The sequence below is a fragment of the Gossypium hirsutum genome, chromosome A12 (assembly GCF_007990345.1).
Source record: "Gossypium hirsutum isolate 1008001.06 chromosome A12, Gossypium_hirsutum_v2.1, whole genome shotgun sequence".
Lineage (NCBI taxonomy): Eukaryota > Viridiplantae > Streptophyta > Magnoliopsida > Malvales > Malvaceae > Gossypium > Gossypium hirsutum.
Window position 1 is genome coordinate 106596164 of NC_053435.1, and position 15915 is coordinate 106612078.

At 30.6% G+C, this 15915-nt stretch overlaps 1 protein-coding gene and 1 long non-coding RNA gene across 4 annotated transcripts; both read left to right on the forward strand.

Annotated features, from left to right (window-relative positions):
* Positions 1-4810: 4810 nt before the first annotated feature.
* LOC107918438 (uncharacterized) lies at positions 4811-7412 on the forward strand. Of its 2 annotated transcripts, XR_005906534.1 has the most exons (3): positions 4811-5051; positions 5309-6872; positions 6951-7412. It is a non-coding gene; the product is annotated as an uncharacterized lncRNA (long non-coding RNA). The 2 variants fall into 2 exon arrangements; XR_005906533.1 differs by having other exon boundaries at positions 4811-6872.
* Positions 7413-10934: 3522 nt separating this feature from the next.
* On the forward strand, positions 10935-15289 carry LOC107929531 (importin subunit beta-1). Of its 2 annotated transcripts, none has more exons than XM_016860973.2 (3): positions 10935-11202; positions 11688-14107; positions 14214-15289. In XM_016860973.2, the coding sequence occupies exons 2-3, from the start codon at positions 11700-11702 to the stop codon at positions 14410-14412; spliced, it is 2607 nt and encodes an 868-aa protein (XP_016716462.2). In that variant the 5' UTR covers positions 10935-11202; positions 11688-11699; the 3' UTR covers positions 14413-15289. The 2 variants fall into 2 exon arrangements, with proteins under 2 accessions (XP_016716462.2, XP_016716461.2); XM_016860972.2 differs by having other exon boundaries at positions 10988-11202; positions 11681-14107.
* Positions 15290-15915: the final 626 nt, after the last annotated feature.

Below are 15915 nucleotides of genomic sequence, written 5' to 3' on the forward strand. Positions count from 1 at the left end.
TTTAAGTCACTGAGCAGTTAAAATCATTATTGTATGGCTGTTTGTACCACTTACACCAACTGAAAAACTTTTCTTTCTCCTTCTCTTCTATAGTTTAATTTTTTTTCATAAAGCAGTTATGAATTTCACAAATATATAAATCTAAATCCCAGTAGCTTTCTTTTCCAATATTTGGCATTGATCATCAGATCGATTCGGATCTAATGTATGTTCTTACTTGTTGATGGATACTAATGTACCGTACTAATCATTAAATCATCGTTTGGAGCTCGCTAATCGGACTGATAAAAAAAATTTTAATAACTCAATTACTTAAAATAAAAATTTTCTAATAGTTCAATTACTGAAAACTTTTAAACAGATTAATTATCATTTCATAATTTTTTGAAGCGAATACTCTATACATTCATATGTATATATGTTACAAATATTGATTACAAATTCAGCTGACAAATTTTGATATGTATGTATGTAAAAGGTGTAGCCTTCTATCACTGAATTGTGGTAGATATGGTTGTTGATGAATGTAAAAAGGAAGAAGCATATGGTCTTATTACAAAAGAACCAAAGTGTGTTATTACATAACATTGACAAAACACAAGAATCCAAGGCCAGAGACAAGAAAACAGCCGAGGATCGTATAATAATATCAATTAATTTCAAAGTTGAAGCATATGCCGTTAACGTTAGATCGAAGCCATCACATCATGATGCAAGTGATGTTTTCCTATACCGACTAAATTAAATATTTAATGTAATTTTATCGTCATTTTTAATTAAATATATAGTTTAATAATTTACTTGGCAATTATTGAAATTATTATTTTATATCCATTTTTAAAAAACCCCAGCCCAAATGAATGCATTGCATTGGGTCAGCCAATCATCTCCCTAATAGCTCATAAGAACAAAGCCCAAAACAAAAAAAACCCAGAGCTTTCTTTCAGAGTACGAATTTTGATTGCGTCAATTAATCCACCATATGAACAAAAAATTAAAACCCAGAATTGCAAAGCTTTTGAATGAATTTCAGTAAGAGTTTACTAATCTTAGCGAACAACATATCGGAGATTCACATTCCTCCGATCAAATTATTTAGCGGTGAGAATTTCATGGACATCCAAACTAAGAAAAAAAGAAGAGTCAAACAACCCAGAAAAAAGCTTACATCAAAATTCACAGTATTAAAAAGAACTAAAGACAAAAAATTCGAAACCCTAGAAACAATACGCGATCCATGACCTAAACAGGGAGATTAACGACGTCGTTTGAAGGAGTGTTGTTGTTGTTAGGGATAGAGGTGACTGATGATGGAGAGATGGAGGAACGATTAGTGAACATGAGAGGGAGATCATGAGCCTCAGAATCATCGGCATCATCGGAGGTGGAAAGGTTAATGCAAGAGCAACGCTCGAGAGACGCGAAGAAAGCTTGGGCTACGCTGCTTCCCAACCACGCCGCCATGTAAGATAAACAGCTGCCTTCACTGTTCTGCATTCTAAGGATTATCTGATTGATTTGTGGGGGGGGGGGAGTGAAGTGAGGATCTGAAAGAAGCTGTTTTGATTTTGAATTGAACTTTGTTGATAATAATCCCCAAAATCAAAATCTGGGGGTATTTTTTGAATTTCAAAACCCTAAACTTGAAGATGAAGCGATCGGTCAATTGACTCTATAAAGGTAAAAGCAACGGACTTTGTCACCTGCAAGTTACCTTCTCTTCTTTTCCTGTTTTTAATTATAATTTTTCCCTTAAATTGTAGTGTTCTTTTTTTTTTAAGTGGGTTAATTAGTAATTACGTTAACTAATGGGTCAAGGCTTGTGGGCTTTGTCGGGGTTGTTTGGTCCATAGATTATTTATATTTTAGATAATTTATTTTTTTCCTACAAGATCATTTAATTTATTGATAACTTTTAGTTTTATCAATTTATTTTAAGATGAGTATTTGATATATTAATAATATTTTTTTTATTTTACAAACAGTTTGAAAACATTAAAATATATCTTTTATAGACACTATTTAACTCTTTAACTCTATTTATGAAGTTTAAAAATTTCACTAACAATATACTAAATAATTTTCATTTACTTTATTAAACTTCTATTGTTAACAAATTAAGCCACTTTTTAAAGATAAAGTAGGCAATTTTTTATTATTAGCAACTTAAGTCACTTTCTGAAGATAAAGTATCTATCTTTTATCTCTATATTAAGAACAAAGATAAAAAAATAAAAATAAAATTGAAACTCGTATAAAAACGTTCATAAATTGGATCGAGGCTTGTTTCCAAAAATGTTTCAAGACTAAGCTTAAGCAATGACTCATTTTATTGTTTATAAATAATAATGTTTTAAAATGTAAGTATACAAATATATAAATATAAAATAATTTTTTTTTATAATTTTTATTATAACTACTTAAACAAACATCATCAAATCACATCAACAGTCTACCGATCACATCCTCCAGACCTTACAGCCCCATAAGTATTCCACTATCCCATATAAAAACACAAGGAATAAGGAGAGAGACTCCTCTTCATCTTTCTCTAATTGAGAACTCACTTTTTTCCATACTTCGACAATCAATTCTGTTGGCCCTCTACCCTATCCAAAATGAAGTGAATCAATCAACTTCTTCACTACTCAAACATAATATTAACACATTTGTTGATATTAATATCTCAAAATTAATTTATTTTAAAAATAATTCGTTAAGATAACATTCACTTTATAATTAATTACTAAAACTAGCATAAATGCTCTATTTTGTTGATAATTAAAGTCTGGATTATCAATAATAATAAAAAAGTTGATGATATAGTTTGATTAAATTAAAGAATTATTAATTTTATATTAATTTCAATAACTTAAAAAGTCCGACGTTGATAATCATAAATAGAATTTATGAATTGGGTCCATGAACCTAATCTATGAAGGGGACCTATTAATTAGATCTCTAAATTAAACTTATGAATTCGACTGTAAATTGGATCCATGAACCGAACCCACTAAAATACATCTCATCATATCATATATATATACGCAATAACCTAAATACACTATAATTGTGACAAGTAGTGCAATAATATTTTATTTATTTATTTTTAATTTTTAGTTATTCATTAATTAAGTTAAAACAATTTTAACGTGATTTAAAAGCAAATAGAGGAAAAATAAATAAATAATAAAAATTATTAATAACTTTTTAAAATTTAAAACGTATTATGTAGATTTAATTTTAAATGTTTATCCTACATAGTATTAATTTTTAATGTTATTATATGTAAATTTATTTATAATATTATTTATTCAATAAAATTATAAAGTAAATACGTAATACATGTAGATTTATTTATAAATTATATAAAAGATGGCCTTTATACGAGGTTTATAACTGCTTATATTAAATATTTTCCAAATTTTAATTATTTTTATTTCCTACACATATATTTAATAATTAATTTAATTTAGTCTCTCATTTTGATTTTTTTATTTAGTCCTTTCCTTTAAATTCTAAATTATAGCTCCCATGGTTAATTAATTATTATTTAATTATTTCAACAATTTCAAATTATTTTAAATAAAAATAGAAAAATATTGGTTGGTTTTAAAAGGACTTTTATTTGGATCAATTGAAAAACCTCCTTTTGAAAACATATTACATGAAATTTTAATTTGTTTATTAGTTTTTTTAATAGTAACTTAGTTTGTATTATTACAGATAAGCATAAAACAGTTTTAAATATTTTTTAAAATATTTTAATTTAAGTAAACTTTTAATAAACGTTATTTGATTTATTCTTCCATGTTTAATTTTAAAATGAAATATTTAAAATTTGTAATTATTTTAAAATTACTTTTAATGACCATATATCGAAACTCATCTTTAAAAAGTGTATAAAAAAAACAGACTTAAAAGATTGTGGCAAACTTTTATGATGAATATTAATTAATAATTATTTAAAAATATTTATTTTAAAATGACTTAAAAATACAAATGAAAAGTTAAATAAAAAATATTTTTTATAATATTTTATTTTAATTTTATAAAATTTATTCTAATATCAAATATTATGTTTAATATTATTATATTATAATTTTGTAATCATTTTATTAATGGAATGTTATAAAATTTAAAAGAACATGAAATAATTAAAAATTTATTTTATTTTCATTTTCTCAATCATACAAATTTTATATCAAAATTTTTAAATATATATAATATATTTTAATTAATGCATACAACCAAATTCATGCACACGGGTAAAAAGTTAGTTATCAAAATATATTAAAGTAAATATTTGAACAGTTATACGAATACAACCTCAAAATTTCACATCATTATAAGGTTAAAATGTGGCATAAGTTCTTATACTCTTCACAAACTTAAAAATTAATCCTAGTATTTTTATTGCTAGATATTTAGTGATTGTACTTTTCAAATTTTAAAATTCAGGTCATATTATTTTTTTTTGTTAAATTTGTCTCCGTTATATTTGAAAAAAAAACTCAATTGGTAATTATGTAATTAAAAAAAATGACGTTATAATGAACTTAAATTTAAAATAATAATTTTAATAATGACAACATATAAAACTAAATTTTGAAATATGAAAAAAAACTAAAAATTAAATTTTAAATTTTAAATTTACGAAATTATAAATATAAAATCCGGAAAAAGTTAGTAGGTTAGGATGCTGACATTCACAAGTGAATACACTATTTGTTACAGCAAATCATGCACAACACTGTTCTTAACCTATTAAAGAACAAGATATGTGAACCTGACAACGTGTTTGGTTCGCTGTAATAGGTATACCATTACTCCCCGATTACGCGCCTATTACATTACCGACCTATTCCAGCGTTTGGTTCGCTGTTTTCTCATTCCGCGCCGAATCAGTTACTCCCCCATTACATTGACTGCGGGTAATAGGCATTACGCTCCCTCAGCGCCGATTACCCATTCCGCGTCTTTCCCTTTTTTCTCTTCCGTTTTCTGCCCTCGTCCTCAACGCTCCGATTCTCCCACGCTTCCTTGCACAGGTAATTTCTTTTCCCTCATCCTCTTCCGACGTTTCTCAATTTTTTCCTTTCCAGATTTCTACTTCTTCTTCTGGTACGGTACGCTTCTTTTCTTCTCACATTTCTTTTCTTTTCTCCATTTTCTTTTCTCCATATTTCTACTTCTTCTTTCAAAATTTTCCCTGTTTTTCTTTTCTTTTCTTTTCTGTAGAATCGATTTTGATTTTATTTATCTTTGTCGAATTTCGAAACACTTCTAATCGGGAATATCATATAAGTTGGATGCTTTTCATTCGTGTCTAGACACTCATCGTCTTCTCTGAGAATCGATTTCATTTGTCAAGTAAAATTCCCATATTTTGCCTATTATTTTTTCCCCTTTATTTGCATTCTTGCCTGTTGATTTCTCTGTTCTATTTTTCTTTCTTTATAATTTTTTTCTAATTCGAGTCTCTTTTTACTAGATCTATGTTTTTTCTGCTGTTATTTATAATCTCTTTGCATGCAAACTATTGTTTGGGGGGTGATTTTGGGTTCAAGTTATTGGGTTTGAAAATGTTGTTGTTTTCTTTTTTCTTGGTCAATTTTAGAAGACCATTTATATGTATGCTGTTCAAATTTTCTGTTTTGATTTGATTTTTTTTCCTGTGATAGAATCTTTGAAATATTGTTTTCTTTTTCCTCATTATATGTTACATTAAGGATAGTTGATTAGAAGCGGGATTTTTGTTTGTTGTAGAATATAAATTTGTAGGTCGAAGTTGTAATTAGTAGGTTACATTGTGAATTTGTGTAGTTGAAATGCTAAGTTGTAGGAGGTGTTGAGTATTTGTGTAGTTGAAATGCTAAGTTGTAGGAGGTGTTGAGTATTTGTAGTAGGTCGAAGTTGTAATTAGTAGGTTACATTGTAATTAGTAGGTTACATTGTGAATTTGTGTAGTTGAAATGCTAAGTTGCGAGGAGTTTAGCAACTTAAAAAGCTAATTGTAAGCTATTGTGATTGGGGAGGTAGTAGTAGGGGCATCAGGTATGATTTTAATCCTTCTGTTTTTTTCCACTTGTTAACTTTTATATAAACCTCTTGAGTATTATCTTCTAAACTTTCTGGCTTATATTTTTTTGGTATATTTGCTTGACACCTCTGGAGTAAAGTACTTTTTCGAAATCTCAATGTTTGTTTCATTTCTCCTTTCAATTCCAACATTGCAATGTGTTTTTCTTGTCTTTGTTTGCCTAATAAAGCAGGTACTTTTTTGTTAAATGTTTTCTTGATCTGTTGGCCAAGAGTTTGTGCTAAGATTTGCATTTCAACTTTAGGTATTATTCTTGTTTATGCTGTGGAGACTTGTATCTATATATAAACTAAACTATTGAACCACTTCTGAGTAATTTGCAAATAATGAATGAACCAGCTTCTCAAGCTAGTATTAAGCTGTGTCATTTTCATCTGCGCATAATGTGATGGTTTGATAGTTGAAATTATGAATGATCTGAATTTAGCTATAGATGATTAAATATATGATCACCAAAGTAGCGGCATCCATTTAAAGTAGTTTTCTACCTTCCTGGGCTAAGTTCAGTTAAGTCTATATCATCATCCTCCCCTTGGCATATTGCATTCATTTTAGCTATAGAGTTATTTGCACAATTGGTGATTATCGTTTGACATTTCTCAATCTTCTATACTGGCCTAGTAGTCATTCTTCTCTCCTAACCTTTCTCATATGTGATCAACTGTACTGTTTTATTGCAAGCGCAATCTCCTAACTACAATGCTACCCTGAAACAAATTTTCCCCAATATTCAGCAAATCGATTCTGAGGTATTGGCTTAGAAATTTTGGTAGGTTCTGGACTTTTGTAGTTGAATGTTCATAAATTTGCAATCACGCGTGTAGTATGCTAACGGTAACATCTCCAGTCCCTTGTTGTCTGGAGCTTGTGAGTTTGCAAATGTTGCTAGGGGAAAACAGGGTTCTGGAAGTGATCCCTAATACATGACAACCAGCAGGAAGCATGTGAGTGCTTGGTGGGATGATATTAGCAGCAGACCGTCCTAGCAGAAGGTTCTCCAGCTCTATGCTCCTCATTTCTAAGAATTGAAAATGATGCAATCTGGGGATGGGGTCTTTTTAATGATGTCTGCTTTGTTGTTTAGCAGTTTGGTTTGGTTTGGGGTCTGGTCTTTGACTGTTTTAAGAGGCCAACTAGTTATCCTGTGTTAGTTATACTTACAATAAAATGTTGGTAGGGGTAGGGGGTTACAATTATCGTTTTGTTTGCCTATGTTTGATATTATGAATAAAGATGAAGAAATCATGGAGATATCAAAGAGAACCAAGTGCACAATTGAATGTGCTTCAAAGGCAAATTTTTTCTTTTATTTTCTATGGTTTTATTACTTATTGATTTTCTTTTTGTTGGTTTAAATCTTCGAAATAATTGTCCAAAAGGTTTTGGTAGTGTTGGCATTAGCATCAATAAAAGTTTGAGCTTACTATGAATATAATTTGAACCCAAATGTGGTAGTGTTGGCATTGGCATTATTTTAAATTGTATAAATTCAAATAAGAAAATTTATTATCAAGAATTTTATGAAAATTTATATTATTATTAAATTATATGTAATAATTATTATTTTAAATTATACAAATTCATAAAATATAATTTATTAGTTATAATTATTTTAAATTTTATTAAATCATATATTTAAATTAAAATATATTTAATATTAATTATTTAAAATTTTATTTTATAGTATCATATATTATGATTTGAGTAAATTCATATAAGAATATTAATTATTAAGAATTTTATTAAATTATATATTTTAATTATATTATATTTAATAATAATTATGTTATTTTATATTTTACAGTATCATATATTATGGTTTGAGTAAATTCATATAAGAATATTAATTATTAAGAATTTTATTAAATTATATATTTTAATTAAAATATATTTAATAATAATTATGTTTAAATATGATTAAATTATTTATTATTGATATTAATAATCTTATTAAAATTTAAATAAAATAATTTACCAAAACAAATTTCTGCTAATTATTAAGAATTTTATTAAATTATATATTTTAATTAAAATATATTAAATAATAATTATGTTTAAATATGATTAAATTATTTATTTTTGATAATAAATAATCTTATTAAAATTTAAATAACAATAACAATAATCATTTACCAAAACAAATTTATGCTAAGGGTATTCTGGTCATTTTAGTTTTCTCCATTATGCTATTACACCTCTATTACATTCAACCAAACACAGTTTTACTATTACGCCTCTATTCCATTACATTCAACCAGACAGTTGATTTGCTATTACACCTCTATTCCATTACACCTCTAATCCAATACAGCGAACCAAACGTGCTCTGAGTGTTTTGTTTTTCTTTCCCCTCTTCAATGATGGGGGGCTTGTTTTTGGTTGTTGGGCTTGTATAATAAATAATAATCTTGAGCTGCCATTCTTTCAGCAACTACGGTTCCTTTCTATTTTAGACCCTTTCAAACTGACTGTCAAACCCCCAACCATATTTCCCCAACTGTCCTTTGAACATGCAGCTTAGCAATTAGGACAGCAAAGGCATTTTGGGAATCCAACAAACATTGTTTTCCCTTCATAGTGGAATTTTCTATTTATAACGATGGGAACTAGGTTTCATGGGGGTATCTTAAGCTAGGCAAAGCACTTTATTCCTCTTTGTAATGTTTCTTGCTCAAATGAGTATTCCAATCACAGTTGCATTTGCATATACATATATATATTCACACTCATAAAACCCAAAAAAAAAATGGGTCTGTATTAATGTCCCATGTTTTACCATATGTATTGGTTTTATGATGCATTTGCTTCTGTTTTTCTGAGATGCTCATTTAAGCAAGCAATGTTAAAAAAGTGGAACTTTCTCTACCTTTATATGATCAGGTGAAATTCTTACAATCTTTAACTGTGTTTATTATGAGCTTTGTTCATATCTGGTTTATTAACTTTCACATTGAAGTTCTGCTAACCATTTGTGGGTGTGTGTGTTTTGAGTTAATGGAGTGACTTTGGTAATTCAATTGCTTGATGTTGGTGATTGCCCCATTTCTTTAGTTCATCTTCCCTTTGCCTCGATAATTAGATCGATGAGAATCCGAAGGTAGCTTTGGGTTTGGCCGTTAAAATGGAATTCGATTGCCAATGCTATGGTATGGAACCTATTGAAAAAGGTCTGGGAAGTGCTAATAATTGGTTCTCAGGTGAAGTGTACACCACTCTGTTACTATATATGATGTGAATGCATCAGTACCACACAAAGTTTTTTAGAGGTTGTCGATGAGTCGACGGTATCGGATTCCAATTTCAAGGGCTTCACTGAGTTTTTGATAGACGGAATAATACTTGTCAACTTTCTTATCTTTGTTGTAAACATTGTTCTCCAAGTTGTTCATGAACTTCAACATGTATTTATCGCAATTAATTTCAGTATTGTCCATTAAATCAGCCATTGCAATAATTCAATGCAATAAAATTTACTGTTTATTACAACTGAGGTCTAAATTTTCTAAAATTTTAATTGGATTCTCAAAGATCAATAAAGTATTTTTTTTACAAGTTACCTTGTAAATTTAGACTTGTCTAGATATGAGTTGAGTTTTTATTTTTAAACACGTGAATGAAATTTTATCTATCATACAAATGGTTCGAAAATGACATTAAAAAAATATTAAGTTAAAAAGATTTTTTTTAACATATTAAATTTAAATCGTTCGTGTGATAGATACACATATTTATAATTTAATCTATACATTTTAAATATTCTTCGCTCCATATTTAAACTGATTTTTAATGCTCATATTAATAATAGCCTTAAAAAATATAATTAATATAAAATTGATATTTTAGAAATTCAATCACAACCATTTATAATTTGATATCATTTTAAATTTTCATCATTGATCCAATTTACTTATATATAACATCAATTCAAATTTCCATTATTATCATTTAAAAATTATAACTATTTACCAGCATAAATTGATTCTATTGGTTAGTAGCATTTAAAACCTTCGCAATGGTTCAATGAAATATCTTCAAAGTTTCATTATCAATACCCTTTAGCTCCTAAAAAATATTTTTCATTATCTAATAAGATTATTATTTGATACTAATGAAATTTTTTAATTTTAGAAGTGGGATTAAAAGATGATCATGTGTATCTACAAATGGTTGAAAGAAATAAAATTAAAATATTATTCTTAAATATTTGGACTAAATTTGAATTTTATATAAATCATTATTGAAAAGATTTTATTTCAACAAAACATTCTATTCAAACAAGTCATTTCATATAGTAAAACCAAAGGAAAATTTGTCATACATTTTATTTATTTTTCTTTATTTTTTATTAATTAAGAACATGCAACATATTAGTTCTATTCATGAGAGAAATTATTTTATAGATCATTCTTATCATATTATTCATGGCCTTTTTTCAATTATTTAATGATATTTTAATAAATTTTTTTATGTTATTGATATATAATTTTGATAAATTTTTTATCCTGAACTCCAAACCTTGAATCCTAAACGTCAAGATTCAAGGTTTGAGTTTAGAATTCAAGGTTAATGTTTAGGATTCAATGTTTTGGATTCTGAAATTCAAGGTAAATACTTTTAAAATTATGTATCAATGTTATAAAAAAATTACTAAATATTATTAAATAATTAGAAAGAAATCATTATTATGAGGTGAGAAGCATTCATAAAATAAAATAATTTCTCTGGAATTAAAATTTTTCAAATCATTATCTTTGTTTTTTTAGAAAGCAATCTTAAGGGTTAAGTAGGTTGACTATTTTAATAAAGCAAATCTTAATAATCAAATTGTCCGGTCCCTATAGAAAACAGTCGTTCAACTTTATAACTGGGCCCGGATGTACAACCAATTGAAATTAACACAAAATGTTAAATCGGATTGGATAAATTTTTTTACGGACTTGAATCAGGATTCAAATCCGCTTCTGCCTCTATTCCCCTTTTTGTTCTTCATTTCCTTTGTTTTCCCTCTCCAAATTTCTAGGGTTTTTATTAAGCACAGCTGCTTTTGACCTGCTTGATCGGTGAAAGCTAAATTCAGCATCAACTTTGGTGATTTTAAGGTGATTTCATTGAACTCCGCTGTGAAGTGTGTGTATGTGCCTTTTTCTTTATTTTATAATTAGGGTTTTAGATGCTGATTTTGCGTATTGGATGTTGAAGGACTTGACCGGTTTCTTTTTTTATGTCATACGGTACTGTTTGATTACCTACTTCAGTATTAGCTTTTCTTTGGAAAGATTTGAATGATCGAACTTCTCTGCGGTATTTTATTTAATTTAAATATGACTTGGTTTGTGATCTTGCTTTGATTTTACTTGTCTAATTTCGAAATAAGTTTTTACTGTTGAATTAGCACAATTGATTAAGTGTTCCCGACTGTTGCTAGGTTTGTAAGTAGACATGATAAAAGGGTTTTGAATTATTAGCTGCATATTGGTATTATTCTTTTATGTTAGTTTCCCTTTTGTTTGGATGTGTTTTTTATTTTTTTGGAACTATAGTGAATTTAGCTATTTAATTTTGTGTAAATTGTTAAAGCTTTCAGAAATATTAGGGGATGGAAGTTACACAGGTGCTTTTCAATGCGCAATCTATAGATGGAACTGTTCGGAAGAATGCTGAAGAAAGCCTGAAACAGTTCCAGGAGCAGAACCTTCCTGGTTTCTTGCTTTCACTTTCTGGAGAGTTGGCAAATGAGGAAAAACCTATTGAAACACGTAAATTAGCTGGTTTGATACTTAAAAATGCATTGGATGCTAAGGAGCAGCACAGAAAATTTGAGCTTGTTCAAAGATGGTTGTTGTTGGATGCTACTGCAAAGAGCCAGATTAAGGCATGCTTATTACAGACTTTGTCTTCTCCAGTATTCGATGCTCGTTCAACTACATCTCAAGTCATTGCAAAGGTTGCTGGCATTGAGCTGCCCCAAAAACAGTGGCCAGAATTGATAGGTTCCCTTTTATCAAATGTTCATCAGATCCCAGCTCATGCTAAGCAAGCCACTTTGGAGACGCTTGGCTATTTGTGTGAGGAGGTCTCCCCTGATGTTATTGATGAAGATCAAGTAAATAAAATACTTACGGCTGTAGTTCAAGGTATGAGTGCATCTGAAGGAAATATTGATGTGAGGCTTGCAGCTACCAGAGCACTTTACAATGCACTCGGATTTGCTCAAGCGAATTTCAGCAATGACATGGAGCGTGATTATATCATGAGAGTTGTCTGTGAAGCAACTTTGTCCCCTGAAGTGAGGATAAGGCAGGCTGCTTTTGAGTGTTTGGTCTCCATTTCTTCAACTTACTATGAGAAATTAACACCTTACATCCAAGATATTTTTAACATCACATCAAAGGCTGTTAGGGAAGATGAAGAACCTGTTGCTCTTCAAGCCATTGAATTCTGGAGTTCAATATGTGACGAGGAGATAGATATTTTGGAAGAATATGGAGGTGAATTCACTGGGGACTCTGATGTACCTTGCTTTTACTTTATCAAGAAGGCACTCCCCGCTCTTGTTCCTATGCTGTTGGAGACACTGTTAAAGCAGGAAGAAGATCAAGATCAGGATGAAGGGGCTTGGAATATTGCAATGGCTGGGGGAACATGTCTTGGTTTGGTTGCGCGGACTGTGGGAGATGATATCGTCCCTCTTGTTGTGCTATTTGTTGAGGAGAATATAACGAAACCAGAGTGGAAGCAGCGGGAGGCAGCAACTTATGCTTTCGGTTCAATCTTGGATGGCCCTTCTCCTGAAAAGTTAATACCTCTTGTGAATGTAGCTCTTACCTTCATGCTCAGTGCTTTGACAAAGGACCCCAATAGCCAAGTCAAAGACACTACTGCCTGGGCCCTTGGACGTATTTTTGAATTCCTTCTTGGTTCGGCTGTAGATTTGCCCATCATCACTCAGGCAAATTGCCAACAGATAGTCACAGTTCTGCTACAGAGTATGAAGGACACTCCAAATGTTGCTGAGAAAGCCTGTGGTGCTCTCTATTTTCTTGCTCAAGGTTACGACGGTGAGGGTGAATCATCTCCTCTAACTCCTTTTTTCCAGGAGATTGTCCAGTCCCTCCTCACTGTCACTCACCGAGAAGATGTTGGGGACTCCCGGCTGAGGACTGCTGCCTATGAAACTTTGAATGAGGTGGTGAGGTGTTCAACCATTGAGACAGCTCCATTGGTATTGCAATTGGTGGCTGTCATCATGATGGAACTTCATAACACACTTGAGAGCCAGAAACTCTCATCTGATGAAAGAGAAAAACAGAGTGAATTGCAAGGCCTTCTTTGTGGTTGTTTACAAGTCATTATTCAGAAGCTTGGTTCATCAGAGACAACCAAGTACGCATTCATGCAGTATGCAGATCAGATCATGGGACTTTTCCTTAGGGTTTTTGCTTGTAGGAGTGCTACCGTACATGAGGAGGCCATGCTTGCTATTGGAGCTCTTGCTTATGCAATAGGAGCAGATTTTGCAAAATACATGCCGGAGTTTTATAGGTACTTGGAGATGGGTCTTCAGAATTTTGAGGAGTACCAGGTCTGTGCTGTGACAGTTGGTGTTGTGGGTGATATTTCCAGGGCATTGGAGGAAAAAATTGTGCCTTACTGTGATGGGATTATGACACAACTTCTCAAGAATTTGTCTAGCAACCAGTTGCATCGCTCCGTGAAGCCTCCCATATTTTCATGCTTTGGTGACATTGCATTGGCAGTGGAAGAGTATTTTGAAAAATACCTAATGTGGGCCATGTCTGCACTTCAGAGCGCAGCAGATTTGTCCACCCATATAGCAGGTGATGATGAACTGGTAGAGTACACAAATTCCCTGAGAAACGGAATCCTGGAGGCATATTCTGGGATTTTCCAAGGGTTTAAGAACTCTCCCAAAACCCAGCTGTTGATTCCCTATGCACCTCACATCCTCCAGTTTTTGGATGGCATATACATGGAGAAAGACATGTGAGTTCTATTAAATAAAAGTCTCCAGTTTTAAGCTTTTTCTCTAACTAATGACTATGTCTTCTAACGAGTGGTTATTAACTTAAATGTTTTTTTTTCCCTATAGGGATGATATGGTCATGAAGACTGCCATTGGAGTCCTTGGTGATCTAGCTGATACATTAGGAAATCATGCTAGTTCTATGATACAGCAATCTGTATCAAGCAAAGACTTTTTGAATGAATGCTTGTCTTCAGAAGACCTTCTGGTTAAAGAATCTGCTCAATGGGCCAAGTTGGCTATTAGTCGTGCCATTTCTGTTTGAGGGTGTTGCCATTTGGCATTTTTTATTTTCTTTCGGAAATCCATGCATCCTGGTGTGTTTAAGTCGAGGTCTGAGATTGCATGTGTCAAGTCATCGCCATTGTCAAGACAACTGAAAGTTTCTAGTCTTCACGTTGTCACTAACTCTTGCATCATCATCATGGCGTCGGATTCTTATGTCATTCATGAAGTGGATTGGGATGGTTTCAGAGAATCAAACTTTTTATCTCCTTTGTCAAGTCATCCCGATTGTCAAGACAACTAAAGTCACTACTCTTCACGTTGTCATTAACTCTTGCATCATCATGGAGTCGGGTTCCAATTTCATTCATGAAATAGCGGGAATCTTTCAAACTCGAACGGTTCAAAGGGGGAGGAATTAGGAACCGTAACATGTCAGATTCAATAGCTAGTCAGGTACCTCGGTCACTTGCTGTATTACCACTCTCCTTGTGATTTGTCAATTTAAGGTCCATTGGGATGAATGGCTGAGGATGTGGTTCAAGTGCGGCAATACTTCAAAGACATATCTCATGTACTGTTTTTCACCATTGTCTCACCCAGTTTTGGTTCCCTAGTGTTCTGCCACATATTTTGTCAAGTACACATCAGTTGGGTTTCATTTAACCATCACCGCTTCTTTTTTTTTATTGATGGGGTTTGGTCTTTTTGGTACATATAAATGGAGTTTGGTGGTTATCCACATGCTGCATTTTTTTTTTGTGGGGGAGGGGGGGAGCATTCCATCCTGCATCCCATCATTGTTCTTTTGGTTTGCGTTTCTTTTTGGGTTCTTTGATTTGAATTTTACTAAATTCTGGAGTCAGTTTGTTCAAATATCATGCAGTCATTCATAAATTTCCTTTATTTTCCCTTTATATGCAATATAAATTATATTATATTATATTTTATAGATTAAGGGATAAATATCAAAATTATACATGAGTTTTAATCCAAAATGTAATTTGATGCATGGTCTTTAATTTAGTGCAATTTTACATACAAAATTTTGATTGTGATTTAAATGTATACTTTTAAAAATCTAAATACATTAAATTATTTTTATATTGATTAAATATAGTTATTTGTATATACAATATCTTAACATAGAATATTACATGATAATTATGTTAGTGATTTGTGAATATTGAATCATATCAATATTTAATGTAAATTATACAAAATTAAAGTGATAGTTTATATGTAATTTTAAATTTTATTCCCGAATATTATAGATAAAATTACCAATTGCATTACCTATATCTTTGATTCGATTAACATTTTTATAATAATAATTTATATATAAAATTAAGGCCAAATAAGAAGTTCTATAAAATAACTATTTAAATGGGATAGGATCAATTTGAAGTTTATGAAAATATGTTCTAAGAGGATAAGATAGGATAACTTTGAATAAAATAATCGTAGAGATTTAGGAAGAACTTTTCCTTTTATAGTTATTAAAATCTGTCTTAATAATGGTATTACAACGAATTATTAACCA